At 41.3% G+C, this 20,733-nt stretch overlaps 1 protein-coding gene across 6 annotated transcripts in view; it reads left to right on the top strand.

Moving 5' to 3' along the window:
* Nucleotides 1–18,030, top strand: part of RAPGEF4 (Rap guanine nucleotide exchange factor 4) — a 316,664-nt gene extending 298,634 nt beyond the window's left edge. For all 6 annotated transcript variants that reach the window (XM_067741524.1, XM_067741521.1, XM_067741523.1 and 3 more), the window contains 5 exons: nucleotides 1,266–1,316; nucleotides 2,096–2,183; nucleotides 2,599–2,663; nucleotides 14,128–14,182; nucleotides 17,062–18,030. In XM_067741524.1, the coding sequence (XP_067597625.1) occupies nucleotides 1,266–1,316; nucleotides 2,096–2,183; nucleotides 2,599–2,663; nucleotides 14,128–14,182; nucleotides 17,062–17,189 (387 nt within the window). In that variant the 3' untranslated portion in view covers nucleotides 17,190–18,030. The remainder of the gene's footprint in view (nucleotides 1–1,265; nucleotides 1,317–2,095; nucleotides 2,184–2,598; nucleotides 2,664–14,127; nucleotides 14,183–17,061) is intronic.
* Nucleotides 18,031–20,733: the final 2,703 nt, after the last annotated feature.

The following is a 20,733-nucleotide window of genomic DNA, read 5'->3' as shown; positions in this document are numbered from 1 at the left end:
CCCTTGTATCCCTTGATGCCCATCCCAGCCTTCATCACTTTGAACCTTTCCCCCTAAACGAGGATATCAGGTTTCCCTGAAACCCAACTTGAAAAGAGGCACTAGGACAATGAGTTTAGACATTATAAGGAGACTAGTTCCTAGAAACAAAATAAGATGGTTTACAGTGTTTAAATGGGAATGTGACAAACCCATTCAGAGAAGAGAGAAAAAGAAGAGAGAGGAGCTTTTGGGTGGCTTGCAGAGGCCTGATGGGGTGAGTCAGTTGTTGATGGCAGACTTCACTGTGTGAAGCAGAGCTGAGCGGGGAATTCATGGCCCAGGACTTGGTCAGCACTTCCACGGTCTCGGGATGGGGAACATCACGCTGCTATGTCTTGGTGTGACCCTGTTAGAAAAGTTCAGCTTTACTGTAAGCTCAGGACCTAAGCAATAGATTGAAAGATGATTCATCATTGACCTACGGTGTGAGTGTGTGGTATTGAATCATATGCCAAAATATAACCATGAGAAATGACTAAATTGATAGAACTATCTATTTTTGTATTATAGCAAGGCAGAGAAATCCTGTGGGAGAAATGCTTGTGTACGAAAGCATAGCACATATGATAGAGGCGATAGGAAAGGAGGCAGGAGATGTGAATTACGGAGGCTCTGACCATCATCAGCTGTGTGACTTTGGCATGTCATTTAATCTATGAGGTTTAATTTCTTCCATCTATAAAACACAGGTTTAATCTAGTCAATTAAACATGTATTGAGCACTTACTCTGTACCTGACACTCTTTTAGGCCCTCAGTATATAGCAATAAACAAAACTGATAAAAATCCCTGTTCTCTTGTAGCTTTACGTCGTAGAGGAGGAGGAGGGTTGAACCTAGGTAGCTTCCAAAACTGTTAATCCTAATATTCCCTGGTCTAAATTCCTAATTGTGGGAATGCGAGAGTTTAAAACAGTGGAGGGTTAATGCCAAACCACTTGTAGTCTGGGAATGCAGCCCTCTCTATGAATAACCCATTTCAGAAAACATTATAAAAGCAGTTAAGACCAAAGCACCCATAGTTAGTTTTGGTTCAACTAGGTTAAGACTTTGGAAAGACGAGTTCTCTAAGATTATCCTCAAATGACAAGACAGATTACAGTCTGGCCTGTCTTAGAGATGTTTAAGAGCCAAAAGTAATAACTTCCCCTAGAAATGGTAACACGATACGTAGCTAGATGTTGAATGTGACTTATGAGTGTGGCATTTTCATTTCCTTGACAGAAACTGCCAAGCAAGTTCAAGAAGTTCTATGCGGAGTTTGAAAGTTTAATGGTGAGTGACAGTGGCTCCTTTATTCTGTTCACGGTCTGCATTAATCCAATTTCCGATTAGCTGAAGTTCTCATTTCAGAAATTTTATCTGTCCTTGTCTGACTTTAAGAAGTTTATGATCCCATTTTAGTGCTGCTAAAACAAGCATGTCCGACTAATGAACGGCACCTCAGGTACTAACTGAAACAGGACTTATGTCCCACATAAGGTCAATCTGTGTAACTAAGAAAAGCAGTGTAATGGGATCCTTTCCACCTAGCACAGGCTGGCTAAGGACTGGAAGCTGCATTTTCCTCGGCTTGCCAAAATTATTTTTCCCCATTGGCTGGGAGGTGTTAACGGACAGAAATGGAGTGAGTGGGACTTGGCAGGAGTGATGGAGGGTTTCAGAGAAGGCAAGTCGGGACTGGCTATGCAAGGCAGGTAGGAGGGTGAGCTGGGCTCCCAGGAAGGAGGCTGTGCTTCAGGAGAAGGGGAATCTCACAGCTGGGGAGTTGTTTTACATTTCAAATGGGCTCTCAATGGGAATCTCTCCCCTGGATCCCTAGAGGCATATCTCCCGGTCAACGAAAAAAGGAAACAAAAAGTAAATTATTTTCATGTGATACAGGAAGTTGTTTTAAAACAAAAATCAGTTTAACTGAAGCCACCTTTCTTGTGTAGCTACACTCGATTCAAAACTCCCCGACTGGGAAATGACAAGGCTGGGTGTGTTGGGAGGTAGAGGGGGTGGTGCACGTGTCACTAGTCATTAACCAGGATCTCTTTGTTTCTCTAAAGGATCCTTCAAGAAACCACAGGGCCTACAGGCTGACGGTAGCCAAGCTGGACCCTCCTCTCATCCCCTTCATGCCTTTGCTCATTAAAGGTAATTCCAAGGAAATGCACAGGCCGAGTCAGTGGTGAGTGTGTGGGGAAGAAAATGAACAGGAGCCTAATCAGATTGACCTCCTTGGGAAGAATGATCCCATCTTTCCACCTTCCTCATCATCTCCTCTCAGCCCTGACTTTTCTGAAAGGGTTGGAAAGATTATTGGAGGAGCAGGGATCTGTGCATGGTTTGAAAGACTTGATAGTGCAACAGAGGGTCAGTTTGGAAATTTTACTAAGCTCAGGGAAAGTGCTTTCGAAACGTAAACACCTAACATAAAAGGAACTATTATCGGCTTTTTTCAACTGCAGTGTCATGCAAATCCTCCAGCATAATCTAATGGTGCTATCCTGGTTTCTTAGTATGACATATTTCTGTTAGTGATTCGAATGTGACTTTTATTTCTTTGCAGATATGACATTTACTCACGAGGGGAACAAGACATTCATTGACAATCTAGTAAACTTTGAAAAAATGGTACGTATGGTATTATAACCTTAACCGTGATGGTTTTTAAAAAATAAAATTTGCATTTGTACTAATAAAGGAAATAATTTCCATAGATGCTGCCATGTTAAAAAGCTAGTTACACATAAAGGAGCTGTGAAATATTCAGTTCAAATTGGCTACCTCTTTTAGTCTGTCAGTTCTCTTTTGTGAAATTGAATAGTATTTGTGCCGCGGCTCACAGCAGCGGCTAGCTTTTATGCTGTGTGCTTCGTCCTCAGCTGCCTGTTGCTAAAATGCACGAATGTTGCAGAGTGACTTCCATGTTGTTGTTTTGTCGTAAGGTTGGTGGAGCTAGACTGCCCCAGGATGCCTTTGAAACGCTTATCTGCTGAGGCTGACTTTAGTGCATGGAGGTAAAGGCAACCTACAGAGGATCTTTATTATACAGTCGTCATCTGAGCGTGTATTGCTTATGCCAGTAAAGTTCACCCAAGTTCAGAGTGGGAACTTGAAAATCTTCATAACCAAAAACAAACTTTTTTAAGTTAACAAAAAAGTGTGGAACTGGCACATAGTCACTATTTTCCAGCCTCCTCCCCCCGACCCCCCAAAAAAAGCATTAGTTACTTTGCCGTTTCTTATCTTCTGTGAAGCCCTAAGGCAGGTCTTGCCAAAGCCTTTCTTTAGCGACATAGTGCATGTTCAGGAATGCTCCATTGTCTTCTAAGTCCTTTGGCTGCAGCCCGCATGGATGGGGTGGTAGGGTTTTATCTCTGTGTGGGTGAGAACGTGCCCGCGGTTCGCTTTGCAGTGATGGACGTGGCGCTACAGGAAAAGCTCAGAGCTCGGAGTTGAGGAGACACGAGGGTCCGTTCTCAGCTTCATCACTTTGTAGGTGTCCCTTAAGTTCTCCGTGGGTCAATTTCCCCAACAGAAAATGGGGATTCTTGGCACACCATCTACCCCTGGGGATTACTGGTGGGTCCAGAGTATGTAAGGCTTCCTGTAAGCCATACAGCGTTGTAAGCATTCTTCTCAGAAAACTGTTCTAATTGTTTCCCGAAATCCAGCTACTGTGTGTGACTCCAGAATTCGAAACATCCCGCAGTCATCCCGTAAGGATCCTACCATTCAACTTTGGGGATGAGCACGTTGCAAAGCCCAGCCTGGTAAAGAACTGCAGCAAGTGCTGGGCACTGTGGCCCGTGCCTTAAACGTCTTAGGAAATAGCACATGAGTCCACACTCCTCAGAGACACCCTGTACTAGAGGGCAAATATTTCTCAGCTGTCTGTCTTCTCCTCTACCCCGCACACCAAGGGTAGGGTAGGAACATCTCTATTGCTGTGTTGGTTTAATCATTCTACGATCAAAGTAAAAACATTCTTTGCTCACTTATTAGTATGGAGAATTAAACATATTTCCCTGATTTCTCAAAAGAAAACTTGTTGTCCAGAAATGAAAGATTTAGCAAATAGGTAAAGAACCTCCCGCGTCACTCAGGGGTGGCTAAGCCAACCATCTGACTGTAAAATACACACGTGCACAGAGGCGTAGAAGTCAGTTTCCTAAAGAGTTGACTGGGCTTTAGAACTTCTGATTGTTAAAGTTAGCAGAACAAACAAGAACAGCAAAAATATCTGTCAAGGAGGATGAAAGCTGTTTTATCTGGGTTTTTAGATCTTGGTGTGTCTCATCCATAACCTGGGAAGGAAGAGTCAGGATCGTATTCAGTGGATGTTAAGGGAATTCCCCTTCCCTGTTTCTGTACTTCGTGCCCACGGCAGTAGATTCTGACATACCTGTCAGTGAGGAGAGAGGTCCTTCACATCCTGCTCTGAGAAAGTCCACTTTCGATTGAAAGCAACTGTAGAGCTAAGACAGCAGTTCAGCTGCAGTAATGGAAACCTAAGTTAGCCCTGGCTTAAGCAAGATAAGTCTATTCCTTTCGCACTTAAATGTCCAAGTATGGAAGCTCTGCTCCAGGAAGCAGTCAGGGTCCAGCCTTCTCCTGTCTTGCCATTTCACCATCCACATGGTCCAAGATGGTGGACCACCACCCCCGTTTCAGCCAGAGGGAAGGGAAAAGGAAAAACGTGAAGACCTGCTTCTTCCGTGTAAGGATGTGACCTGGAATCGCACTCACCCCTTGCCTCACATTTTATTGGCCAGAAGAAACTTAGTCCCATGAAAAGTTAGAATATGTAGTCCTTATTTTTTGGGTATCTATGTGCCCCACTCAAAACTAAGGGGTTCTATCACTATGAAAGAAAAGGAGAGGAAGGATACTGAAAGAATACTGCTAAGTTCTCTGTTGCAGCAGTGATCAGTTTCACTTCATTTGCTAAATCATACCACGAGAAAGTGGGATTTTACAGTTACCCTTCCATGAGTTAGGTGTTACTGAAAAAGGAACTGGAGTTTCAAAAAGATTTGATTATGTTCTTTAAACCGGGCTTAGACCACCCGGCACTCGTTGCCAACTTTCCAGCCTTTTCTCCCCATAAACTAGCCCACCCCTGCCCCCATACCACCACCACTTACAACTCCCACTAGTGGCTGGTGTTATTACTGCATTCCTGGGGAAGGATGTGTCTGTCTCCCTTTCCAGGTTCATGTCCGTGCAGCTTCCCAGTCATTCATCGTGCTCACCAAGGTGGTAAGCAGAGCTGGCAGCCTTTGTGGGGCTGGTAGGCTGTATCCCCTGAGGGAGCCCCTGCCAGGGGCAGAAGTCACCAGGGTAGTCGGGAGCACAGATGTCTTTTCTTGGTGGCGACATTGCACAGTCACGGTGAACTACCATGCCAACCCGAAGTATTTTTATTTTGAACCTCTTCACCCTTGAGGTATGAAATGAGGATTAGAGAATTTGTTGCATATTGGTTTTCAGGATTTATGAGTATGAACAAAAGGGAATTCACACTCTGATCCTTATGCCAAAAAAAAAAAAAGCAGACATTCTTTCCTTTGGGGGGAACATAAAGGAATATTCAAAAAAATGTTTGAATAAAGCCCTTTGTAGCTCTCTATGGCATACATGAATATTTATAACATTTAGGAAGTAGACTAGCAATGGATCAGAGGATAATATGCTGGCCGGCTGCCACTACCCCAGGCTGCATGAAGCATGCTGATAGCCACAGTTGCTGCTGTATTAGGAGGTTGGTTCTATTTCAGACACACCCATATTTAGGTGGATTTATTTATGAATATTATTTTAAGATAGTCATTTTATTTGGAAAGAGAAGCCTAAGGCAAACTTCTATCCTTCTGGAAACAGTAATAGAAGCTAATTCATAAAGGAAGAGAAATGTTTTGAACCCTTATATTTCTGTATCACTAATGCCGTTACGTTATTAGCAACAATTTGTCTTCTATCATCAATAACATTATTACAAGATTCACGGTTAGAGCACTGGACTTATATCAAGCTATGGAAAAAAGAATCTCCAAATAAAAATCTTTAAGTGTTCAAATCCACCCAATTCCCAGACCTTTCCAACACAATAGAAATCTACCAAAGGACTTTGAAAGTTTACTTCTTTATGTAGAATACATGAACTGGGCTAAATGCAGATGTTCCAAAGGCTATGTTTTTTCAAAGCAATTAAATATGTGTAGAGTGTCTAGGCAAAGAATTTTGCTAGGAAATATAAAGAAATCCAAAAAGTAGTCCTTAGCTTTTAGGAGATTATATGCAGTTAAGAAAATAAAACATAAACACATGAAGTATTAAAAAACAATAAAGGGTATAAACTAGTTCAAAACAGTAATACAAGAGATGTCAAAATAGAGAAAAGACAGTCTCTACAGCAAGTTGTGTTAGGAAAGTGGGACAGCCACATATAGATCAATGAGGTTAGAACACTCCCTGACACCATACAGAAAAGTAAATTCAAAATGGCTTAAAGACTTAAATATAAGGCATGACACCATAAAATTCCTAGAAGAGAGCATAGGCAAAACATTCTCTGACATAAATCGTAGCAATATTTTCTTAGGTCAGTCGTCTCCCAAGGCAATAGAAAAAGCAAAAATAAACAAATGGGACATAAAACTTATAACCTTTTGCCCAGCAAAGGAAACCATAAACAAAATGAAAAGACAACTTATGGAATGGGAGAAAATACTCGCAAACGATGCAAACGACAAGGGCTTAATTTCCAAAATATATAAACCACTCATACAACTCAATAACCGAAAAACAGCCTGATCAAAACATGGGCAGAAGACCTAAATAGATGTTTCTCCAAGAAAGACATACAGATGGCTAACAAACACATGAAAAGATGCTCAACATTGCTAATTATTAGAGAAATGCAAATCAAAACTACAATGAGGTACCACCTCACACTGGTCAGAATGGCCATCATCAAAAAGTCTACAAATGCTGGAGAGGGTGTGGAGAAGAGGGAATCCTCCTACACTGTTGGTGGGAATGTAAATTTGTACCACCACTATGGAGAAGAGTATGGAGGGTCCTTAAAAAACTAATAGAGCTACCATATGATCCAGCAATCCCACTTCTGGGCATATATCCAGAAAAGATGAACACTAATAGAAGAGATACACGCACCCCAGTGTTCATAGCAGCACTATTTACAATAGCGAAAACATGGAGGCAACCTAAATGTCCACTGACAGATAAATGGATAAAGCAGATGTGGTGTATATAGATATGTAAAATATATATGTGTGTGTGTGTGTATATATATATATATATATATAAAATAGAATATTACTCAGCCATAAAAAAGAATAAATTAATGCCATTTGCAGCAACATGGATGGACCTAGAGATTATCATACTAAGTAAGCCAGACAAAGACAAATGTCATATGATATCACTTATATGTGGAATCTAAAAAAATGATACAAATGAACTTATTTACAAAACAGAAACAGACTCACAGACATAGAAAACAAACTTAGGGTTACCAATGGGGAAGCAGGGTTGGGGAGGGATAAATTGGGAGTTTGGGATGAACAGATGCACACTACTGTATATAAAAAAGATAAACAACAAAGATTTACTGTATAGCACAGGGAACTATATTCAATATCTTGTAATAAACTATAGTTGAAAAAAATATATATTTACATATATATGCATAACCGAATCACTTTGCTGTACACCTGAAACAAACACAATATTGTAAATCAACTATACTTCAATTTAAAAAAAAATGTGAAAAAGCAAAACGCAAAGAGAGGTAACTTCCTGTATCAGAGGAAAATAAAACCATGTTAAATATAATCAAATCCAGACTTGTTACCCTGAGTCCCCATCCAGCCTCATCTCACACTTCATCTACGCTGTATTCAGTCCAAGTTGGTGAGACCAACCTTCTTTCTTTTCCTTTCTGCCTCAGGGCCTTTGCACTAGCTGTTACCTTTGCCCAAAATTGTCTTCCTTCAGTCTTCACCACTCTGACACTTTCACATCATTCAGGTCTCAGCTCATGTGTCCCTCCTCCGAGTGGTCTTCCCCGACCATCCTTCAAATATTCTTCTACCATCCACACCTCGCCAGACAGCTGGATCTCAACAGATAACCTTGCTTTGACAGCCGGTTTCACATTCTAAGATGATCTTTATTGCCTCCTCATTGCCTGTCTTCTCCACTAGAATGTAAATGTCCTAGACCAAGTATCTTATCCGTTTGGTTTCTCTAGCACCCAAAAAGGTGTCTGGCATATCAGAAGTATGCAAGAAATACTTGAGTAAAAGTATTTGTTGAGTAAAAGAATAACCCAATTATATTCCAGTGTTGGACTTAGTGAGATAGGACAGTACACTGAAGCATTTATAAAGGAATTTATGTAACAAAGATTTAATCCAAAAACATTTTCTATTTTATCAGAAAAGCTGATTAAGCAGAATGTCCCAAGCATTTTATGTTACCGATACCTTACGCAAAATGGCTCCCTTAGCTTTCTGTTCCTCACTCGACACTATTCTGTCCACCCTCCTCCCTGTAGTGCTAATTGTGTCAGTCCTTCGGTGTCCTTCCCTGCGTTCAGAGATGCACAATATTCTGCAAGCACCTGCACAGACACCTGAGCTGCCATGTCCCCACGGCCACTGTATGTACAATATACCATGAGCATCATGCCTGTTACGTGCTTGTATCTGTATGTCACTCACCTCCTGGGTATTAAAGATCCGTAGGCCAGAAGAGGGGCCGGGGTTCTTCCTCAGGGATACGGTGAAGACTGGCTCAGCTCCTGGGCCCTTTTATCTTTTATCTCTGGTCCTCACCTTGCCTTTAATTCCACTTGGTTGCTGTCATGGGCACAGTCTTTGCAGGTGAGAGACAAATATATTTCTGGATATACATGTGGAAAAACATTCTTGTCCCAAATATATGAGGGTCTGAGTGAAATAAACAGAATGGTGTGAATGTGGTTTTACCCATGGTAAGCAAGGAGTAGCTGACTGAGATCCTAGATTTGACAGGCATATGGACGGGGGCAGAGTCCAATGAGTAGGGGCAGAAAGAAGAAAAGAAAAAGCAATTTACAAACATTAAGAACAAGGAGGGCGAAGATCTCAAGGGGCAACAGAAGGAAAGACAAAAACGTCTGAGGGCAGGCGTTTAGAAGACGCCTGACATCTGGGAGCACCTTCTCAAGGGACTTGGAGCAGAGAGCGAGCGTGGCCTAAGAAGAGGCAGGCTCGTCTAGCAGCTGGCTGTGCGTAGGAGGTTGGGAGAGGAACAGTGCACGGTGGTGTTGCCTGGAGGGCCTGCTGGTCTGAACTTGAAAAACAGACATGAAAGTCCACTCCCCTTCAGGGACAGGAGAGCTTAGACGGGGCACAAGAGTCTATACAGAGCTGGCCAGACAAGCCAGAGACGGCTGGGGAGGCCTGGTGGGTCATCGACCATCTGGATAGGAGTGAAGGTGTAAGGTGGCCAGCCTGCCCCCGAGGGGAGGGTGCCACAGAAGGTAAATGGGGAGGCCTGGGCCCCGAGGACCCCATCTGAGAAGAGCCCCCTCTGACCCCTCACTGGATTCAAGGAGAAGGAATTACTTGCATCGGAGCTTGAGGGAGATCTGTGTTTGGGACCACAGCCTCAGGGCCTCTCTCCTGGGCCGGGCTCAAGTGCGTACAGCTGGCCACTCCCTCTCTGGACAGCATCTTTGTGCCGGTCACTGTGCAACTCAGGCCCCAGGCAGGACATCTGCTTCTGAGTCGCTCTGTTTTCAGCTTGATAAAGAAATAAATACCTGACACAGTGTCACTGGGCATGCGCTGTCTATGCCTTCGTCCAGATCAGACTCTCACCATTGGTCAGCTGTCCCGGTGAGCTGCCGAACAGGACAGGCCCGACGCCTGGGAAGTGCCCTTAAGATGGTTGTTCTTGTTAAGAGTCATTCACCAGGTTGTATGCGAGTTCTCTGGACTCCTCTTGCAAATTTTCTGGAAGTTTGAAATTACTTCCAAATAAATACATAAACACTGAAGAAAAAGAAGAAATAAATAATACCTGAGGGTAGTTACAGAAGCCTTCTCTTGCTACCTTATTTTTCCCTTCTGAGCTTCCCCGTGTGAGTTCACGTCCAGAGGGAGGTCCATCAGCTTTCAGTTGGGTCCACTTCTCAGCCCTGTAGACGAAAAACTGTATGAGCATATTAATTCTTGCAAAGAAGCTCTGAAAACCTGTACTTTGCATTAGTCCCAAGGCAAGTGGTGGCTGTGGGAAATTTGGAATGTGGATTCCCAAGGGGAAGCCTGGCATTCTGACTGTGGACCACTTTCTTGGCTAGCATCCTCCAGGGCAGGCTGACGAGCACACCCTAAGGTGGGGCTTCCCAGCAGGGGGTGGGGCTGTATCAGAGTCAGGTCAGGTGCAAAGAGGGGCTCACACTGCCCACCTGCACTGATTCAGGCGCCTTCTAAAGGAACACATTCCCCTCACCTTGCCCCTGAATTACAAATCACTGTTTTAACAAGCCAGTTACTAACAGGAGCATGCCATAACCTCAGGTTTGCTGGGATGGGAGAAGAAAAAAGATGAGAAGCTCTGCTTTGGAGTGATCAGGTATCTTCCCACTGGCCTGGCTTGGTAGGAAAGTTGCCTGGTCTGCTCCAGGCAGGCCAGCGAGCTCTGGCAGCGCCACAAAGCCTAGGGTATAACTTTTGGCTTCATCCCTGCTGTGGCAGTTGGATAATAAAGCCTATGTCTTTTAACCTTAGTTTCTGCCAACCTTCACTGGGAACAGCAATGAATGAACAGTCATCTGCCGTCAGAAATGACATGTGAGGCTTAAGCCTGCGGAAGAATAGAAAGACTAACCGGATGGCTTTTAGTGGAGATCAATGCAAAACCCTCCACTTTGGTCCAAGAAACCATCTGCACGTCTATAGAGAAGGAAGCTCAGTGAAGAGGGCTGAGAGGTTTAATTCACTATAAGTTCAGATGTCAGCAGTGTGGCTTTTTTTAAATCGTGGACTTCGATGTGTAGCATCATCTAGATCGAGGAAGGAGAATCGTGTTTCTTCTGCACTCTGTGATTTGCTTAGGGTAGGGCCCTGCGCTAGACACTATCCACAAGATACCTCAAACTTATGAGAAACTGGTGAAGAAAGTGGGAAAATTTAGGCTGAACCAGAAAAGACTTGGGGGTGAAGAGATGTCCGTGATAGCTGCCTTCAAGTATTTAAAGAACTGTCCCCTTAAAGCGGAACTAAACACATGTGTTGTGCCTCCAGAGTTCAGAACTAGGATTAGTGGGGTGAAAAGCAAAGGGGTATAGGGAGGGTGGGAGGGAGGCGCAAGAGGGAGGGGATACGGGGATGTATGTATACATATAGCTGATTCACTTTGTTACACAGCAGAAACTAACACAACATTGTAAAGCAATTATACTTCAATAATGATGTGGAAAAAAAAAGGGACTTGGACTCAAAATGATAAAGAAATGTCCAGTAGTCATACATGTCTAAAACTGCAAGGGGCTGTCCTTGGAGGTGATGAGCTCCTCGTTGCTGATGCCTTTAAACAGTGGGGAGCCATTATTTGTAGGCAGGCTTTGATGGCCTTAGGCCCCTGGAGACAAACGAAGAAGGGGCCTTCTGAAGTCTCCTTCTGCAGCCCCAGGAAAGCACCTTGTCGCTGTTAGCAGCATATTAAATATTGCATGTGTCAGTGGGTGCAAAAGAGGGTGGGGTTAGAAATAACAAGTTAACCCTTCTTTGGCCTTGTGAAAGCATTCTGTAACTGCATTGACCAGCAGTGCTAGTAGAGTCCGGGTGCTGTTACTAAGGGTTTACATATTACGTTATTGTGCAGCCACCTCAAAGGGAAAGAATGGGCCTCACTGCAAAGCCAGATTTGGATTGCAAAGTTAAACTGAAGTTATCTTTGAGTACAATTAAAAGGGATACGTCAAAATTAAAACCATTATTAAAATTAATCAAAGATTTAGAAAGGTAGAATGAACTCCAGAGCTGGAAATTACTGATTTAAACAATTGTTCTCACGTTTTAAACTACATAATGAGCTAAAAATTATGAAGCCTCAGAGTATAGCTGTAAAGAGCAGTCCAAAACCAAAGTCAGAATGAAATGTTTTAGCTTTCAAAACTGAAAAGCAGAACAATTACTCCCTACAAAATGGTATAGGAAGAGGTTTCTGACCCCTGCTAATTGTTTTATTATTCTTTGGAGGGGCACACTGGCAGCATTTCCCAGGGTTTTCAGTAATTACACTCCATTCAATATCTGAAGAATTACAATAATTCTACATGGAATATACTTGTGCCCTTCAAATGCGAAGCCCTTGGAGAAGCGAAAAAACAACTTAAAGTAAATTAGCAGGAAAATTATCGTAGTTACTGTTTATTTCAGGGCTCCATATATCAGAGGCTAATTATACATTGTATGTTACATTTTCTTGGAGGTATTTGTAATATATTTCTCATGCTGATCAACGGACGTCCTGGTTTGCAGGAACCTTTATGAAAGTGAAGTTCTAACTTTTCCAAGTGCCTCTTTGTGTGTGAGAAATTACCCAGTGCAGACAGATGTCACTTGGTGCATGCCACAGGCCTCAGAGCAGTATTTAGTGAGGTATTATGAATGTTCACCTGTACATATTTGTAAAGTTCCAACTCTCTATGAAAAAACCTCTCGTTGATTTTTTTTTTTTTTTTAACACTACATCAGTTTTCTCAGAGCCATTTTCTATATTTTGGCAAGCCAAGGTTCCAGGAGAGAAAAAAGCAAGGACTGGAATTAAATAGCCACTCAGAGATTAGAAAGTCTCTTTTCCCGGCTGGAGCCTTAACAGATTTTCTGCTAGTGTTAGAATTAATCCACCATCTCTGCGGACCGCCTTGAGAGCAAAGGTGTCCTGAGATGTTACACAGAGACTGGGGGTCCCCGTGTCCTGAGAGTTTACACAGTTACCCTTAAAATACCACGAGCAAGAAATGTACGTGGTGACTCAGAAACAGTGCTTCAGTCTCACTGATATTTTTCCTTACGTTTCTTGTCCTTCATTTCTTTCTTTCTTTCTTTTCTTGTTTTTAACTAAGTTGAGCACAGTTCAAAAGATTTCCTTATAAGTTTTTATGGCAACCAAAACTTAGAAATTGAGATCGCTTAATGACAAAATTAAAAGGTTAAATAAATTATGATCCATCCACATGACTGAATACCTGCTTATTTAAAAAGGATTTTAAAATGCAAATGGCATGGAAAAGTCATAATGCCATATGAAAAGATTCAGATCAAAACAAACATGTACGTTATGACTTCCGTTTTTTGAAAAACATGCTTATGTATTTTTTAAAGTATTAGAAGGAAATGTACCAAAATATAACTGAAGTTACTGTCTGAAACGATATTCTAAAATATGCATGTTAGTGTTATAATCAGGAAGGATGAAGAAGGAAGGAGGGAAGGAATCACATAATTAAGGTGAACATTAAAACACACACTTTTGCTGGAAGATGAGAAAGGTTAATAATGCATAGTGTATAGGAAAAATGTGGCCATAGAATGTCTATGATTGTTCCATGAATATCATCAAACACCTCATTATTGAGTCCTGTTTACTGTGAGGAACTTGACAAGCTAACCATTCTCCAGATCTAGAATAGTTACAGGTTCTCTTGCAAATTCACAGTGCCCTCAAGAAAGGATGGTAAAAACGAGTCCTGAGGAGTAAGGTCCATTTCTCAGGAACGACAGCCTGCTTTTTACATCTTGAGGAACAAGCAATTAGAGGAGAGTTATGCCACTAGTATTCCTCACCTGACAAATACCTTGTATGCGTGGGAGGGGGGCATGCGGGGATGGGTGCCTCTTTCAAGTGATTAAACAGGTTAGACATCAACCAGTTGCCTCCAGATAATCCACATCTCAGAACCTGCTGTTTCTTGTGCTCCCAGGTATTGCTGAAATAAATAACGGTTTGTTTTCTTTTTTGGATTCTACACTAAGTTTACCTGCATTTCAGTTCTTCTTTTTATTCTTTTTAGCGCATGATTGCAAATACTGCCAGAACGGTGAGATACTGCAGGAGCCAACCCTTCAGTAAGTTAATGCCGCTGCAATATGGATCTTGGTGGCTAAGTCCTTTTCAGTGAGGCTACTGAGACATTCTAGAAGTCTGGACAATATTTGATGGTGTCAGAGACCCTTTGGACCACGAATCCCATGGGATAGGGGCCTTGCATTTAAAATAACCATAAGAATATTATTTTATGAATGAACTTAGAGAATTCATCTGCTCTTAACAGAGTGGATAGACAACTAAGGCATGATTGCCAACAAATCCTGACTCTAACCAACTCTCTTTATGACTCACTGCTTCACGTTGAGAAACTCACATCAACTCGTAATGACTCATTCTGTCGTTTATAAACTGGGAAAGACAATATTGTCTCTTGGGGTGTTGCGAGAAGGCATCGATGTCTGTAAGTACATGTGTAAAAGGTCCCACAGCAGGAATTCATATTATATTTCTAGAATTTCTAGGTGAATTAAGGTGTTTTTCTTAAATCTGTACAGAAACTGGTATAATACAATGCTTTAATAGAAAAGCGTCACTAATAATAAATAGCAAGTTTAAACTGTTGGGAGTTAAGTTGCATCATCGCAGCAGATCACCCTGCCAGGCCAGTGCTACTGTCTCCTCTGGACTAGGACTTTGGGTAGGGGCTGGAGCTTTGGCTCCCTGCAGCCGGTCTGGGAGTGAGAAGGTAGCCCCTAGAAAGTTTTGTGCTAATAACTTCATTGTATGAGTCATTGAAGTCATTGGGCTCATTAACTTAACATGATAATTTGACATGACTTCGAGGCTACCAGTACCATCCCCTCCAATAAACCTAGTGCTCAGAGACTAAAAGCTTCTTGTTTTATTCATCAGAGCTATCTTTGCTCTTCCTAGCACAGGACTGGCCCAAAGCGAGGGTCTGCTAACACAGGATACCAGAACTGCTAAACATTCATTTTTTAATGCCCGGGGGGGAAATCTAGGAAAAATAGTCTTGACTTGGGGAGCAAGGTCTTTAAAAACTTGATTCAAATGATTATGCCTCCTCTTCCTTCCAAAAGGTGCAGGCTTGCACCTCATCAACTGATCTTATGTGGATTCTGCCAGAATTACAGTCTCTCATATCTCTTCATCTAGTGATTTACTATATGTATAAAGACACGATCATAAGGCAGTTATACAAGTGAGTATGAGAATATATAAGTGACGCCAGTCTACACAACAAAGGTTTATAACCTAGAATCCATGGCCCTTCAGGGGGTTCTAGGAAATTCTTGAAATTAAACACAAATGCTGTGTGCCTAAGAGGGTTCAAAGCCTTGAGAAGGTTCTCCATGAGGTCCAAGAACCAGAGAAGAACCAAGATAGAATATATTTTGTTCTATAAACTTCTTTGGAAGTAACTCCTACGTTCTCCTATATCTCCTAGAGACATGGGGGGAAATTTTATATATACAAATCTCCACTGCATTTGTTGAAGTTATCAGTAACTGCTGGTAAACAACAGCTGCTTAGCTCCGAAGTCAAAAATCTATAGATAAAGCTATAAGAATAGATTCATAAACATTGTGGGAATATGTACAATGTAATTACACTATATTGTAAATGTAGAGTACACTGCCAGTGACAAGCGAGGAAATTAAACACTGTGGCATTATTTATATGTGATAATTATACTGATGAGTTTCTTCTTAGAGCAAGTGGGGGCCTTTGTATCTTTTCTCTGCTTTTCTGCGTTCAGACCTGCAGCACTCCCCTTCGCCCCTCATGCAGATGGCATTCTAATTGTCTTTGGGAGTGGTGTGTGGATCTAAAGAGAACAGATGGACTGCAGAAGGCAGTGTGCTATGGCGGAAAGAACACTGGTCCAGAGTCCAGGCTGGCCTGGCCACTCCCAGTGTCCCACACCAGGGATCCACAGGGCAGAGGCCACCCAGGGACCATGGCCAAGGTGTTGGATCTAAACGGAGCTTTTTTTCCCTTTTATTGTGAAATAATGTCACCATTCAAAAATGGAAGAATTCCCAGAGAAGAAATCCAGATTTCTCATTTCTCTAGAAAAAAAGGAAGATCCGGCCACTCAGGGTGCAGATCCCCACATGGCATCAGCATGCAAGAGCTGCGTAGTCACTTCTGAAGGGAACTGTGTTTCCAGTTCACCACTGTCAAATGGCCTTCCTCATTCATGTCTATTCGCTGTGTAGGGATCTGAGCCTTTGATTCTTCTTTCAGCCTAGTTTTAGGGAAATTGGTTAACTTCAGATAGCTCTGCTGCTCGAGTGCTTTGGGGAGTGGATGAGAATAGAATGGTAATTGGGATTTCAGAACAAATAGCATCGGAGAATTGAAGGTCGGGCACAAGTCATGCCTTCAGCCCGAGTTGATTTTTCTTTTTTTTTTCTGAGTATGGACAGTCTCTAAGAACACACAATCTAGGCAATAATGCTGTATATTGTATGCAAGTAATGAGGGGAGTCGGACTTACTAGTCTCACACTTGCTTGCTTCAGTTCAGCCCAGGTGTTAAGTGCTTTTGTTAGGAGCTAATGAAAACTATGCCATTAGTCCTCATCTGGATCAAAGGGAGTGTGAGACACAGGTGGGACGGCAAGGGCAAACAATTTTAATGTATAACCAGGGCTGTCAGGCGATGCTTTCACTTTTATTTGGTGCCTTTTTTTTTTTTTTTTACAATATGTAATGCAAAGGAAAATGATCAAAATATGTGATTCCAGGGGAAGAATAGGGTGGGAGGGAGGAGATGGAACATCCAAGTAGAAACCTTTCAATGAATATAACATGTTGAAAGGTCTTGATGGAACCCAGGAATTTATGATAAACGTAGAAGCTGGAGTAAATAAGGCTGTATCTTATATCCATATATTATGCAACGCTAATCCTGCTCTCTTCTTCAACAGATCCTGATGCAGCTCAGGCTAATAAAAACCATCAGGATGTCCGGAGTTACGTACGACAATTAAATGTGATTGACAACCAGAGAACTTTATCACAGATGTCACACAGATTAGAGCCTCGTCGACCATAGACATTTAAAGTGCTCAGAACAACGGTTTGCGTCCAGTCCACAATCTTTCAAAAATGCCATTTATGCTAGTACTCACTGTATTGTCACTAGAGAACTCTATAAAACAAGCAAAAACCCATCCTGAGACATCTCAGTGCTGCATTCAGCTTACCAGCGTCATGACAAAAGAAGAAATTCTTTGACTTGCACACAGCTTGCACACACTAGCTTAGGAATCCCCCGTTTGTAGTCACCGTATTTTATTTCCAGTTGTGCCATCTTCTTTGCTGAAACATAAAATAAGACCCACATGAAGAGTATGGTAGAAATATCATTGTCAAGAGAAGTATCAAGCTGATATTTTTTTCTAGGAGTGTTTACAGGATGAGATGTGCTACAAATGGTATTTATTTGCCTGCATCGTTGGTGGTATAGTTTCATAATTTCTAACTCAACATTTTGATTTGAGCATGGAGGTTTTGGAAGGGGTTGAGGAATCCGTGTAACTCCAAATTAGAGACTGTATTCTTCCATCTTCATAGTTTTACCTCTGAAGGAACTGTACCCGACCACGTTACTACAAAACATTCTGGCTGCTTATGTAATTTAGGGAGGACTGGTCTGTAATTTCTGAATGACATATAGAATAATATTTATGTTTACAATGTAACTTTTTTAAACTTACAAATCAGGAGTACATATATAAGAATTCCACTGAGAAACTCCAAGGTTCTTAAAATTGCTAGCGTTAAGATTAAAAAAAAAAAAAGACACTTCAAAAGAACACAATATTCAGAAAACATTTTTCAAAATTATTTTCCTGGGCATTAAAAAAAACCTTTACTATTAGCTAATTATTGTTACTGATTAAAAAACCCACATATTTTCTGGACTTAAATGTTATCACAGATATCTTAATTTTCAGCAATTGTTTTGCACTTTCAAATATTGTAAATAGTTCATTCAATCAATGGTATAGAGTTATTTATTTGCTACATGATAGATATTGTGCCAAATAATTACTTTTTATTTATTTAGTATGTAATTTTGGAGTACATTTTTTCCTGTTTTCACAATTAGGCTACATTTAATGTGTAGGAATTGTATGTATGTATATCTTCTGTAAATAACAGCTACTATCTTCATTAAATATAATTGTGACAAGAAAAGGTGTGTTGTTCTCAATTCCTATAATATGGGAGAGATAACCATCTGGTATGATGGGATCCTGGATTTCTTTTCATTGAAATAAAATTCACATACTCTAAAAGTCACCTTTTTAAAGTGTACAATTTGGTGGTTTTTAATATATTCATAAGATTGTTCAACCATCATCACTATATAATTCCAGAATGTTCTCCTTATCCCTTAAATAAACCCCATACCCATTAGCAGCCACTCCTCATTTTCATCTCCCACCAGTCCTTGGAAACCATTAATCTGCTTTCTGTCTCTGTGGATTTACCTATTCCGGACATTTTGTTTAAATGGAATCATATAATATGGAGACTTTTGTGTCTGGTTTATTTCACTTAGCGTAATGTTTTCAAGGTCCATCCACATTGTAGCAGGTATCAGTACTCCATTCCTTTTTACAGCTGAATAATATTCCATGATATGGATATACAACATGTTGTTTGCCCATTTATCAATTCATGGACATTTGGGTGGTTGCCACTTTTCAGCTATTAGGAATACTGCTGCTATGAAGAGGCACGAGATTTTAGAGCTGCCTGTTATGGGTCCTACACAATTTCTCAGTGATTTAAGCAATTGGTATACTATTTGATGAAAAATTTTCCAAAATTATTTAATTTCCGGACCCATGTCTGTTTTTTAACGTCAGCATTTTCCAGAGTGTATTCCAGGCTATAATCTCACAAGTTCAGTAGAGAATGGACTTGAGGACACGGGGAGGGGGAAGGGTAAGCTGGGACGAAGCAAGAGAGTGGCATGGACATATATACACTACCAAATGTAAAATAGATAGCGAGTGGGAAGCAGCCGCATAGCCCAAGGAGAACAGCTTGGTGCTTTGTGACAACCAAGAGGGGTGGGATAGGGAGGGTGGGAGGGAGGAGATATGGGGATATACGTATACTATAATATAGCTGATTCACTTTGTTGTACAGCAGAAACTAACACAACATTGTAAAGCAATTATACTCCAATAAAGATGTTAAAAAAAAACCTCACAAGTTCATAAGCTGTTCCTCCCAAAACACGCACAATTGCAGAGCAAAACACAAAACCAAGATGACATCTTCAAAAATTTGGGAACGATAATATAATATACCCCCTTAGAAATGATTCCCAATGTTCATTAACATATTCAAGGCTCTGAGAGTCCTGCTGTAATCCCTTTTATAAATTTATTTATTTTTGGCTGTGTTGGGTCTTTGTTGCTCTGCACGGGCTTTCTCTAGTTGCGGCGAGCGGGGGCTACTCTTCGTTGCAGTGCATGGGCTTCTCATTGCGGTGGCTTCTCTTGCCGCGGAGCGCAGGCTCTAGGCGTGCGGGCTCAGTAGTTGCGGCACTTGGCCTTAGTTGCTCCGCGGCATGTGGGATCTTCCCGGACCAGGGCTCAAACCCGTGTCCCCTGCATTGGCAGGTGGATTCTTAACCACTGCGCAACCAGAGAAGTTCCTGTAATCCCTTTTAACATCCACAGTTAAAGGCCTCTTTGAGAAACACTAAGGCAGCCAAATGCCTTTCTGTGTTCATTTATGTAATCATTCAAGGTCCCCAGGTACAGGGTGGTGTTTTATGCAATGTTACGCCTCCTATCCAGAGTCAGACACAAAGCCTAGGATTTACTAGAGAATAAAAAAAAGTCACTGAATAAATTTTATTGAAGTCATTATTTTTCAGCATTTTACTATCTCATAGACTTCAGTATCAGCTGCAAAGTTTCCCTTATATAATATATAATGATTTTCCACCATTATGTAGTTTTCCTTTCCTTAGAAAATTTTAAAAGCTGACAAATTAAGCTGACAGCCTATCCCTTGGGCATCCTTGCTCTTGTTTACTCTTCCTTACTCCTATCTTACTTAAAAGCTGGTATCCTACATGACAGCTTCTTTTCCCCAACTCCATGGTGACTGACCCCTTATGACCTTATTTTAATATAGTTTCCACATTATTCAAAATTAATACATATTCTCCCATGTATATTCCCCTTGGTCTTCCAAATGAGAATAAGTATTGCTTTACTTAATAAAGATAAGAGATTTTTAATTATGTCTGGCTTCTTTGAAAATGCATTAAACTCCATTATTCAAGGTACTGATGGCGAAGTAAAAGAATTCACACAGTAAAAATGGAGAGTAGGAGCCAAACAACTCTTCCTGAAGCAGGAGATGCAGTTAATATTTTAAAATTTGCAAACAAGCCAAGAGAAAATGAGATGCCTACAGGGTCGCAAGGAGGATAATGAGGTTAGCTGGAAGATATAAGAAAGAAGAAAGAATGTTTTTACCAAAAGCACCTGTACAAAATTATACATTTAAGTGTTTCACATACCTGCTTAGCAAGGTCACTGGCACAGTGTACAGGAGCTAAG

This window comes from Pseudorca crassidens, chromosome 6 (genome assembly GCF_039906515.1).
Source record: "Pseudorca crassidens isolate mPseCra1 chromosome 6, mPseCra1.hap1, whole genome shotgun sequence".
Taxonomy (NCBI): domain Eukaryota; kingdom Metazoa; phylum Chordata; class Mammalia; order Artiodactyla; family Delphinidae; genus Pseudorca; species Pseudorca crassidens.
Note: the sequence above shows the minus strand (reverse complement) of the source record. Positions and strands in the feature narration are given on the sequence as shown.